This window comes from Talaromyces rugulosus, chromosome I (genome assembly GCF_013368755.1).
Source record: "Talaromyces rugulosus chromosome I, complete sequence".
NCBI lineage: Eukaryota > Fungi > Ascomycota > Eurotiomycetes > Eurotiales > Trichocomaceae > Talaromyces > Talaromyces rugulosus.
Window position 1 is genome coordinate 4165223 of NC_049561.1, and position 11533 is coordinate 4176755.

At 46.8% G+C, this 11533-nt stretch overlaps 5 protein-coding genes across 5 annotated transcripts; 3 read left to right on the top strand and 2 right to left on the bottom strand.

The window, feature by feature from the left end:
• Positions 1–704: 704 nt before the first annotated feature.
• TRUGW13939_01399 (uncharacterized protein) lies at positions 705–1331 on the bottom strand (the record flags this gene model as incomplete). Its single annotated transcript, XM_035484599.1, has 2 exons — positions 705–808; positions 881–1331. The coding sequence occupies 2 exons, from the start codon at positions 1329–1331 to the stop codon at positions 705–707; spliced, it is 555 nt and encodes a 184-aa protein (XP_035340492.1).
• A 1155-nt stretch (positions 1332–2486) lies between these two features.
• On the bottom strand, positions 2487–4043 carry TRUGW13939_01400 (uncharacterized protein; the record flags this gene model as incomplete). The annotated part of the gene is made up of 1 exon (XM_035484600.1): positions 2487–4043. The coding sequence occupies one exon, from the start codon at positions 4041–4043 to the stop codon at positions 2487–2489; it is 1557 nt and encodes a 518-aa protein (XP_035340493.1).
• A 770-nt stretch (positions 4044–4813) lies between these two features.
• Positions 4814–6635, top strand: TRUGW13939_01401 (uncharacterized protein; the record flags this gene model as incomplete). The annotated part of the gene is made up of 4 exons (XM_035484601.1): positions 4814–4824; positions 5041–5646; positions 5706–6044; positions 6092–6635. 4 exons carry the CDS (start codon positions 4814–4816, stop codon positions 6633–6635), a joined length of 1500 nt encoding a protein of 499 aa, XP_035340494.1.
• A 459-nt stretch (positions 6636–7094) lies between these two features.
• Positions 7095–9314, top strand: TRUGW13939_01402 (uncharacterized protein; the record flags this gene model as incomplete). The annotated part of the gene is made up of 9 exons (XM_035484602.1): positions 7095–7139; positions 7192–7202; positions 7282–7374; positions 7424–7585; positions 7639–7977; positions 8040–8220; positions 8273–8295; positions 8349–8477; positions 8534–9314. 9 exons carry the CDS (start codon positions 7095–7097, stop codon positions 9312–9314), a joined length of 1764 nt encoding a protein of 587 aa, XP_035340495.1.
• Positions 9315–9980: 666 nt separating this feature from the next.
• Positions 9981–11507, top strand: TRUGW13939_01403 (uncharacterized protein; the record flags this gene model as incomplete). Its single annotated transcript, XM_035484603.1, has 2 exons — positions 9981–10310; positions 10368–11507. The coding sequence occupies 2 exons, from the start codon at positions 9981–9983 to the stop codon at positions 11505–11507; spliced, it is 1470 nt and encodes a 489-aa protein (XP_035340496.1).
• Between the last annotated feature and the right edge of the window lie 26 nt (positions 11508–11533).

Below are 11533 nucleotides of genomic sequence, written 5' to 3' on the forward strand. Positions count from 1 at the left end.
TATTGTATTGGTAGGGCGGCCTTAGAAGGTTGTTTGGGAAAAGCGGCTCGGAACACAGCAAAATCTCTTTGAGAATTCTCGTACTAGATAGACGGAAAAGACTCGACGAATATAAAAAAATCCGTGTATTGTTAGCTAGAGACTACATAAATCTCAGGAACTTTCTAGATATCGACCTTGTCTAATATATGTTCCTAGAATCCGTGCGAGAACACTTATCAAATATCGAAAGGAGTCATTGTAAACGGGGCAAATATTTTTGATTTCAAAAAAACGCAACGTGTTTGAAATTTCGGCTAAAACATCAATATTTTGATGTTAGAATATCTTCGATTCATAGGTAAAGTAGCCACATAACGTGATATAGTCATCTGCATAGGTTGCTTGAAGGGAGGACCAGCAGCTTGCCAGTGGGAATTCGCCGTTTCTACTCCGTATAGATTGTATTCAATTTCTTTCTCATCGGTTTCTAGAAGGAAAGTACTTTCAATCGAGATGCACATTTAAGCATTTGTTCCGTTGCGGCATATCAAGCCACACAAATGCTTTTGATATTTCTCAGACACACCAAGCAGTTTCGCATCTGCCATTGCCAATTGCATCCTTGCTCTGTATTCTTCCCTAATGATACCGGGCAACCTGTACATATAGCTGATGTATACTAGAGCCTCACGACAATTTTCTAAAACCCATTTATTAGTATGCTAAATTGTTGTAGGCGAGCAGTAAGCCAACTTGCCTAAACTTGTAACCTCAAGCTCGCCTGTCTTGTCTGGATTTGGTAGAGACAAACGTCGTTCCATTTGATCTTTATGCAAAGCGGCACATCTTCAAGTTAGAACACTCTTTTCCAAGCTTCATAGAGACGAAAAAAACCAACCTGTTTCTTCATTCATTGTTTTTAAGTGCGTTTGCTCCACTTCGTCTAAAATTGTGCATTTGCCAGAGCCAGAGTTTTGTGCCAGAATTTCAACAACATCAACAGTCCTCTGATCCCTAAGTTCCGGATTCAAGATGCACTGCGTGTCAATGGCAAGCCTTTTCTCCACAAAGTATTGCTTTTCGACTTCTTCACAGAATCTTAATTTTTCGATGTCATTTGAGGAAACTTTGAAGACGATACCCTCCACAGAGTCCCCGGCGTCCCCTTCTACAACGTTCCCCCCACCACGAGTGTTGACCTGCCATTTATAGCTTCGAAGTCTTCCTATCCCGAAGATTGTGCTGTCAGGGCATCTCTTTGCCATCTGTTGAAGGTGCATGTTGCTTCCGTAGGCAAAGTACAGATCCTTGTAGTCAGGGATAGAAGACGAACGATTAACCTGAGGCATGACTTTTTATATTTTGTCTCCTATGGTAGAATGTTCGCAAACATAGAAGCCTGACGGTACATATGTAGGCGAGCGACCGTCTCTCCATATATAGTAAAGCGACAGGTACTAGGCCTAATTAAGTTAGATTGTATCATACGCGTAGATATTTTAAATTACTTACCATTACGTACTAAATATTTTTTATATATACGTATTTCTACTAAAATTTATTATAACTATATCTCAACTTTAAATAAAATTTTTATATTACTATCTGTTACTTATTACTTATTTTAATAAATACATGTAGAGAGATCAAATTAGCTTCCTCGTGAGGATCAAAACGATCTTAACGATTACATGTGTATATATATATATGTATATATTTGAATATATCTAGATTGTTCTCTTCACGGTCAATGAGATCCTTGTTGTAACATTGAGGTTCTAGTCGAAGAAGAATAATGTCACAGGGGACGGTGCTAATAGTTCCCTCGCCGGTAACTTAATATTGAAACTTTACCTCTAAATTAAATACACCAGTGACCACTTCCAGATGTCCACGCTGTTGTATTTTCGACTCGGACATCGTCATATGCCATATGTACATCGTTTAATGGCATAGTACACAAAGAGGAGATGTAATGTTTACTGTCTAGAAAACCTGAAAGATTATTTAGCGTTCACGCTACACAGTAGCTTTGACATTCCCCTGCTTATACAAACGTGCAGTGCAAGAGATAAGCGCGCCGATGTTGATTCTACACGACACACGCCCTCAGAGTTGGCTAGCACCTTTTAGGCTTGACCTTTATGAAGATTTGGTTCTGTGTCAAGCCCCAGTTTGTCTTCATGTTACAGTTCAGCTTCACAATATAGCTACATGTGAGCAGGCATTGATTGTCACAAATGAAGCAATTATCTGTTTTCATGACAAAGCTAGGACTTCTTTCTACATTCACTGCAACATCCACTTATGTAAATAATGCTTTCAACCGTAGAGGGAAGGTCCCGAAAGGGTTCATGATATATTCATATATTAAATGCCTTGGGGTTAAATAAAGCCGAAAAGACGGAAACTTAGAAGCCTTGCAACTTGAAAATACCCAATTCTACTGTATATTGCTGCATATTGCCCGAGATACCATTAGGAATAACAGTCTACAACCTCAGTCAATACCCTAGTCCCACCTCTGCAAGGAAATTCTTGAGCACATCAGCTATATGAGATCCATATAACCCTTCTACCACATCGAGTGCGTCAAGCTCTACCGTCTCAGACCAACTTTTTTGTCGATCCTGAGCTCGAACAAGTTGCTGCTTCCCTTCTGGAACCAATCCTTGGACGGATCGTAACACGGTGGGCTCAGGGGATGGATCATCTAAGTAGAGATTCGAGCCTAGCTCATTGCGGTTGATAAATATACGCCGACATAGATATACTTCGAGTAGATAGGGGACAACCGCAGACGGTGGCAGCGACGCGCGCAACTTCTTCAGAAATTTCTGGCTCCGAGAGTAGATCCGTCGTTCGAAGGCGTCGTCGATACTAATAAGTAATCTTGTTTTCGCATCACTACTCTGTGTAACATTGACTTGGTCCCGCTCTAACGCCGGCCTCAGGACTTGGTATACGTAGAACAGATAGCTCAGTCCCTGAAAGTCCGTAACTTGCTCGTTCACAGGGACTAGTGCGTAGAACTGGGCCCATGTACGGTCTTCCGACTGAAGAATTCGCAGTATATCATTTACGTCTGGGAAGACGTTGTTGGCCAGAGAGTCGCAAATAAACTGGTATACTAGGTTTGCTAAGGGCGAGATCTGCACTCCCGGTTTTCGGGAACGACAATGCACGCCTCGCCGCCGGGACAGCTCGTGGTCGAGGAGGCGGCAGAACACCTGGGAAAGCTGCCGGTGGCGCTTCTCGACGGCGTGCATCCATCGAAGTGCCTCGAAGAAGGTACAACATCCGTCGCGGAGACGCTCCTCGAGGGAGTGGTAGTAGTGGAAGCTGGGGATGTCGAGGCAGATGTTTAGTCCTGTTGGCTTAGATGGATTATTCACGGATATAGCCGTAGCTAAATCGGCAATGACCGGGACGGCGCGAGAGAGATATTCAACCTCGTACAAGGTAATTTTTGTAGATAAGAGCCTCTGCGCGTCAAGCCGTTGCCCACGTGGCATACTGGCCTGGATGATCTTTGAGGTCCAGAGGCACATACCGGATATAAGGGTGATCTCTTGGACAAGGTCCATGGGCTGCGTTCGTCCTTCTGCTCCCGGTATAATATGCGCCAACGGTGTAGAGAAATGGAGATAATGGGTGGCTGTGAAATTGCTACCTTCGGGTTTGAGGGGATGATGATGGAAGTGAGTTTTCTCAAACCAGGTTATACCTTCGCTCAGGCGGGCGTGCCCTTCGCAGGGTGATCCCCCGACTAACCCGCTGCCTGTCACTTTCAACGGGACTGGAAGAGTAGATCCCCCATGATTAATGAGGTTGGCAACTTTCACAGCTAGCTTGTGGCCCTTGACGAATGCTTTTGAATATTTGGCTGCTTCGTCGGCGCCATCACCTTTACTGTGCTCAGCTCCCGTATAAGGGAGGTGGTAGTATCCTTGGATCACAGACGAGGCCTTTTGAGTGTATTGCTCGGTATTATAAAAGGCAACAGTGGCTAGGGAGTCCGCTGAGTGCTGGAGGTTGACAAGAGGAATATAGTCTCTCATGGTTCGTAATTATGATTTCAGTCTCTTGAAGGTTTGCCAAATTTGTTAGAGGAAGATATGTCAGTTTGCAGTCTACCTGTGTTGGCCGTCAGAGAGAAGGAAACTGCCCATACTTAGACTTGTAGACAAAATTGCGAATCTTGATTTCTGCATGGTATTTCTTTTTCCATGGCACATGCTTAAGACCCGGTTTTCATTGGTGCTGAACCCGTGTGAAGTTGGTGCTCTCGGTTTCTACCAATACATATAGTGTCGGTACCGTACCAATACGTTAGTACCATACCTTACCTGTACGACCTTACTAAAAGGGCCCACAGCGGCCGTAGTTATGCATGATGGTATGTGTGGTCATTTTCGACTGGGATGGGGTATTGATTGGCAGGTAAGTTAGTGGCGTCGTGATAGCTCATGCCTAAGTGGGAAGAAATCTCGCAAGCGAGAGTACAGATGGTTTTATGAAGACACCGCTTTTGTCTGTGCGAGCATGCGTGAAACCCCAGGCACCGCTGAAAATGATCCATATTGTTCTAAAACGCATTCATCACTGCTTCCGGAAAGACGTTCGAGTGCCTCTGAAAACATTTCTGATCTTCAAGGATCTGTCCTGCGTCCTTAACACTTTCTTGACCACGAATAGTCTCGACCTCAGGATACAGGAAAGATAGCTTTGATAATGGGCGACCTCGGCCCTGTATCAGTTAAACACGGTAGTGCTAGAACCCTTTGCTCTGATTCTTACACCCAGCCACTCGGAGCACCTCAACCGCCAAATGAGCCTCATGTAGGTTAATCTAGCATCGATGGCTAAATTGTCTCCTATTGACACATTTTAGGCTATAAGTGTCTCCTTGCCCACCTGGGAGGCTGTGACTGCCGTAATGTCGGGTGCAGACTGGGCTATAAGCCAACTACAAACAAGTTATCCTAGGTTGTACCTTTGCCGCATCCCTTCTCAGTAGGCTGGTAAAAATGTTGATATCTAACAATGGCTATACAGATTCGACATTCATAGTCGTATAAGAGATTTGCATGATGCCGTTCTGGCTAGATTCAAACACCCGGCACAGACGATCTGCCGGGCGTTTCCCTCCCCTGAAGCCGTCGAGCGTTTTGTCTCAAGGCTTCGGAGAGCAGATCCTAAATTACCTGTACATACGGCGCGATTTCATCTTCCTTGTGACGCAGCTCCAGAGATGGCGAAATGGGCAGCGTTCTCAGTGGTATTGTTTCATGAAAGCCTCGAAGAAGTGGCGTTCGAGTTTTGGGAATGGTTTGGGGACGGTATCTCCAGCAGACATGCGGAGTTCTGTTTATCCCAATTACTCTTCCTAAATTCCGATTCAGATTGGTCTGAATATAGGACTCTAGGACATCATTCCCATGGTCTGAGTGCAATGGCCCTTCCCGATTGGATTGACACTGCGACATCTGCCAAGATGGCTGTTAAGTCTCGGCTTGCAAGTTCAGCAAAGTCAGCATATCCAGACATGAAACCGATTGGGGATGATGATGTTCTCCTCTATTCAACTGGAATGGCTGCAATCAGTGTCATTGCCCGCACCCTAGCTCGGTCATCGGAGGATTCTGGCGCCGTGGTGTACGGGTGAGTTGCACTCTAATGAAATCATGGTGCGCCAGGTATAGTACTGACGAAATGATAAGATGGCCGTACTCTGGTACTCCCCATTGTGTGCAAGGGTGTGGGTTCAAGCGCTACATCATGTACGGCCACGGCTCGAAGGAGGACCTCGATTCGTTTGAGACCAAACTAGTTTCGGGGGTCCGATTCACAGTGCTATTTTGCGAGATCACGTCTAATCCTCAGTTGTCCACGCCGGATTTGCATCGAATCCGAGATCTCGCCCACCGATTTGGCTTCGTCGTGGCGTGTGACGATACGATAGGCACGTCCGTCAACGTGGATATCCTGCCATTTGTCGATGTCATCATCACCAGCTTGACCAAGATCTTCAGCGGTGCCGGGAATGTCATGGGAGGGAGGTAGGTATCCCCAACTGTTGAGCACAGGCAACTGTTAACCGCTACAGCCTCATGATTAACCCCAACTCCAAGCACCACAGCACTCTCTCCTCCCTTCTACATATAGCCTACGAGGACCTTTACTTCCCTCTCGATGCAAAGACAATTGCACACAACTCCTCGGACTTCGCAACCCGCGTAAATAAATGCAACAAGACCGCGCTGCAGATCGCCAATTTCCTCAGATCTCATCCATCGGTCAAATCCGTTAACTATCCCAACACAGTGGCTACGGCACCTCTGTACGAGCGATACCGCCGCGCAGAAGGCGGATATGGATTTCTCCTCAGCGTCATCTTCCACCAGCCCGAAAGCGCTGTGCTTTTCTATGACACATTGGATGTGTGGAAAGGGCCTACCGTTGGGACGAATTTCTCGATTTCTATCCCGTATTCGGCGCTAGCGCATGCGAAAGAACTGGATTGGGCCGCGTCGCATGGAGTGCCGAAGCATATTGTGCGCCTGAGCGTTGGTTTGGAGGATTATGGCGACATATCAGAGCGCGTGGACCAAGGACTACGCGAGGTAGAAAGGAGAGAGAAAATCAATTGATTATTACAATTGGAACTAAAGTAGAACTAGGAGGCTAGTCTCAGGAATGATATGTAACTAGTAACTAGGGGGTAACTTATGTTAGTTACATTACACGTCGTCCTTAACTTGTAAGGTAAATTTGAGTACGTATTTTTGATCATTCCAGTCTCGTATTGAGTCATACCAGACTAGTAGCGGAGCTGTCGAAATGCAATGACGTGTTCATCTGCAGCCATTTCATCTGGAAAGCAAGGACATACAAAGTACTGCCACGATACTAATTTGACCCATTTCACGCCACCAGTGGATCTCCGAAATGATTGTACCCGCTGCGGAATACGAGGGGTAGACTCATGTGTCATGCATTAACGAAACCGCGGTCTGCCGCATCTACTGGCTTGGATTCTAGGTAGGCGCTGCGAAACTCATTAAACCCTACCCATTAAACTCTACTGTAGCCAAATTATCGCCATCAAAATGACCAGGAAAGAATCTGCAGTGGATGTATTGATTATAGGAGCGGTAAGCCGTCCCCATAGATGATATTTTATATACGGATACTTACATTTTCTAGGGCCCGGCAGGGTAAGTCGCTCTGTAGGAACCTGTTCATGGGAGCATCAAAGCCATGTCAGATCAGTACTGACGGTCCCCACATGTGCAGCCTCGTCGCCGCCCTGTGGATGTCAAAATGCGGTATCAACACTCGCCTGGTCGAGCAACGGCCATATCACCTTCGAGTTGGCGGTGCAGACGGGTAAGTATATACCCAACTATCATAAAACACGGCTCAAAGCGAAGCATAGGATCCACCCGCGGTCAATGGAGATGTTCGAGAGTTTCGGCATCGATGAGGAGATCACACAGGTATGGGAACCCATCACAGGGTGGGCGCTTTGGTGTCGAAATGCAGAGGGCGCTCTCGCCAGATCCGCCCGTATGGAGAACCCTACGCCAGTGCGCTGCAGGTAAGTCTGATATTCAAACATGTCGAGAGTGGATATCTCATGATACGCGCAAGATGGGGTCCGGGACTTCTACAACAGGGCATCATTGAACGGATCGTCAAGCAGCATATCTTGGAACAATCTTGTGTTCAGATCGACTATGAAACTACACCTATCTCCCTTGTTATCAAGGAAGATTCGCTGGGTGATCCGGACAGTCATCCGTGTGTGCTTACTTTACGCCATGATGACGGTGCTGGGGTATCCGATGAACTCGTACGGGCGAAATATGTCATTGGGGCTGATGGAGCACGCTCGTGGACCAGGAAGCAATTGGGATTTGAAATGCAAGGAACCCGGACTCGGTCCGTCTGGGGAGTGACGGATCTGGTCGTCGTGTCCGACTTTCCGGAGTATGTTGACAGCAAGTCCAAATGAAGATATCTTTGCAGGAGGCCACTGATGTATATTCCAGCATCCGGTTATGCTCCACGATCAATAGCTACGGTGAAGGAGGGCTCTTCTTTCTCCGTCGAGAGCGCGGCCTGATCCGTTTCTATGTCCAGCTAAATCGTGCCGATGAAGAATTGCCTGCTACTTCAATTACGCAAGAACTTATCATTGAAACACTGCAGAAACTGCTGAGGCCGTATACAGTGAGTGGCTTCCGAGTAAGCTCTGAAAACATACTAATAACTATGGTTGAAGTTGAGTGTCAAGCGTTGTGAATGGTGAGTTAAAAGTCAATATATTACATACACGACTGCTACTAAATTGTTGCTAGGTGGTCAACCTATACCGTAGCCCACTACCTCAGTGATGGTATGACCAAGTACGATCGCATATTTCTTGTTGGAGATGCTGTACACAACCACTCACCCTTGGTCGGTCTCGGCATGAACATTAGCATGCAGTATGCCCCTCTTTCAACCTGATGTCTTCCAACTTCCATACTGATGTTACAACTAGAGACTCGTATAACCTTGGATGGAAACTTGCAGGCGTGCTCAAAACAGAATTGAACTCCACAATTTTATCAACCTACGAGTCCGAGCGACGTCCTGTTGCCGAAGAGCTAATTGAAACGGATCGCTTCCATTTACAGCTCTTTGATGCTGTCACCGCGACAGGCTCAGAACCGGCTTGGATGCTGGAGCGCGAGGAGGCTATGCAGCCTTCGATGCAAGGGTTCGCTGTCAACTACCTAGACCCGCTCCTTACTGCCGCTGTTGGGATAAATCGCAGACCTGGCGCCCTGATAGAGCTGGGGAAGCGTTTCCCGCAACTTAACGTGGCGAATCATGCCACGGGGAAAGTCTACTCGATACAAACACTGCTCAAAAGCGAAGGAAAGTTTCACGTCGTTGTTTTTGCAGGAGACCTCTCCATTCCACATGAGCTAAACAGGTTCAATACCTTTGGCACTGCGCTGAAACAAATCGAGAACCAGATCATGGTAAAGTTCAATGTTATTGCCGTACACCGGGCCAGTAAGACAGCGACTGAGCTTGCCAGCATGGCGGAAATTTTCTTTCCTGTTGATGAGACTACGGGGCGAGACTACGACCGAGTCTATTGCGACATGGAGACAAACTATGAGGAGGCTGGGATCGGCGAATATGGAGCGGTGGTGCTGGTCCGCCCGGACCAGTATGTAGGATGGAGTGGCGAGCTGGAGGATGTCCAAGACTTGACACGCTATTTGCAGCCAATTTTTGAGACGAAAAAGCAAGTTCCATACAATAATTAGCCATGTCAAAAGTTGCGCCAAGTTAGTCAAGATTGACATCAATTGCGCGTGGGTGGAGTTTGACTTACGTATTACTGCTACGTATTACCTGACAGAACGGTGGATAGTAGCCTTCTGGCTCTCCAAGACGCAGTGGGCCTGTTCCCAAAATCCGATTGAATCGAGGGATGTTGTCGAGGCCTAGACGGCTGTTCCATGACGCCATAAGAGAAAAGTGTATTTATTATTACCGCCAAACAGACCATGTCTAGTAGAAGATAGACCCATCTTTATCCCTGTAAAATATTATGCATCTGTCGGCATTATTTTCAGAACAATATCCAATAATTAATTTGTTACTAGCATTGATTTATTCAAAGAGACTTACAAGCTGTATTGAAGAGCCTGTAAGGTACCGGCGTCAGATATTTCGATTACCATACCAAACGCATGAAAGAAATGTATCGTATTCAGGTACCGCGGTCCGCGGGGGGAGGCGATCCGCTAAACCCCATAGATGCAGTCCAGCCTACGAGGGCTTTGATGCAAGGGTACGTACTGCATTTTCAAACATCTCGTTTTTAACCCGTAGCTAGGAATATAATATTCCATGTGAAACATGTGAAACCGACTTCTGAGCGCTTCATTGGAACTGATAAATTGCAAAGAACGACCCTAGCCTCTAAAATGCAACAAATTTCCTCAAAGGCAACGAAAAGTGCTACGGAACCGATCCCTGCAATTGACGCAGATCACGATGACCGTCTTGCAGAGCGTGATGCATACGACACCGCAATGCTGCGTTTCATCAACGACATGGATCTTTCCTCGATGTATGTGGAGAAGATATCACCATACCCCATTCTCATGAAGAGAGGCTTTCTTGAAGATGTGGAAAATTTTCAAGATCTTTTGTTTATTGCTGTGTCAAATATCCTGGATCGATGGTGGGAAGATACTGAAGCCAATTTTCCCTGTCGCATGCCATTGGAACCACATGAGGAGAGTGTATTAAAGGTGGGCATCTCCGATGTATACTATACTAAAAATCTCAACAATAACCGATGTATATAGTGGGTGCATGAAAGGTCGAAACAGGGCCTGATGCAGCATTACAATGAGCGCCCGCTACACTGGAGGCCAGATGTACTTCTCCCAGCAGCCGGACATTCAAACACCAACCTACCTTTCAAGATTTGCGAGATCAACGCTCGTTCACCATTCAACTCAATGATAAAGAGCATCTGTATGTTTCAGGCAGCGGCCACAAGCACAACAGCCCTCCCCGACGGGGTGGAACCTGCTTCAAGCGCAGACCTGATGATGGATAGACTGGTTTCGCTATTCAAACCGGATCTTCCTCTCCATGTTGTGTGGCACGAAGGGATAACTGACCCAATAGATGCGTTCAGTTCCATCTACAAGAAGCGAACAGGCAACAGACCGTGCGTAATCCGTGCGACCGACCTACGACTCGCGCCGGATTCCTCATCCCCAACGGGTCACATTTTGTGTTGCGTTAGCTCCACCACACCCGCAGAATTTCAGGGAATCGTATCGGAGGCAGGGGAGCCTCTGGAGAGAATCTATCAAGTCGGACTCCAGATGTCCCACAGTGATTACAGTGACCTGTCTTCTGAAATACTGCAGCAGCTCGCGGTAGACGGAATCTGCGACTTACGCAACATCTTCCTAGTCAGCGATAAACGTATGCTCGGCATAATCCGACAAGAGCTGGACTCTCTCGTGCACACGCATGATATCCTCACCGCTGACCAGGCCGAGATTGTCCGACAGGGGATTGTACATACCATTCTGCCCGGCTCCCAGGACATCGTACAACTCTTACGGCAGATTCGTGAGGGCTCTATATCCAAGGACCGCTATCTTCTTAAACCCGCCCGTGGACACCGCGGGATGGGAATATATCTTGGAAAAAGCACTGGGCAGGAAGAGTTCAAAGGTCTCCTTGAGGAGCAGGTGAACTCATCTCTGCCTCCTGACAGGAGATACGTTATACAGCCTTTTATTGAGCAGGAACTATTTGACTTGAGGTTATCTGATGATAGTGAGCCACAACAATGCCGGATGACGGGAACATATCATGCCATTGGTGGCTGCTTTGCCGGTTTGGGTGCTTGGAGAGCTGATAGCGAGGAGATTTGCTCCCGGTTCCACGGTGCATTTAGTATTCCGGCAGTTGTCCCTCGTTAACTCTTGATAGAAACGACTATGGAACC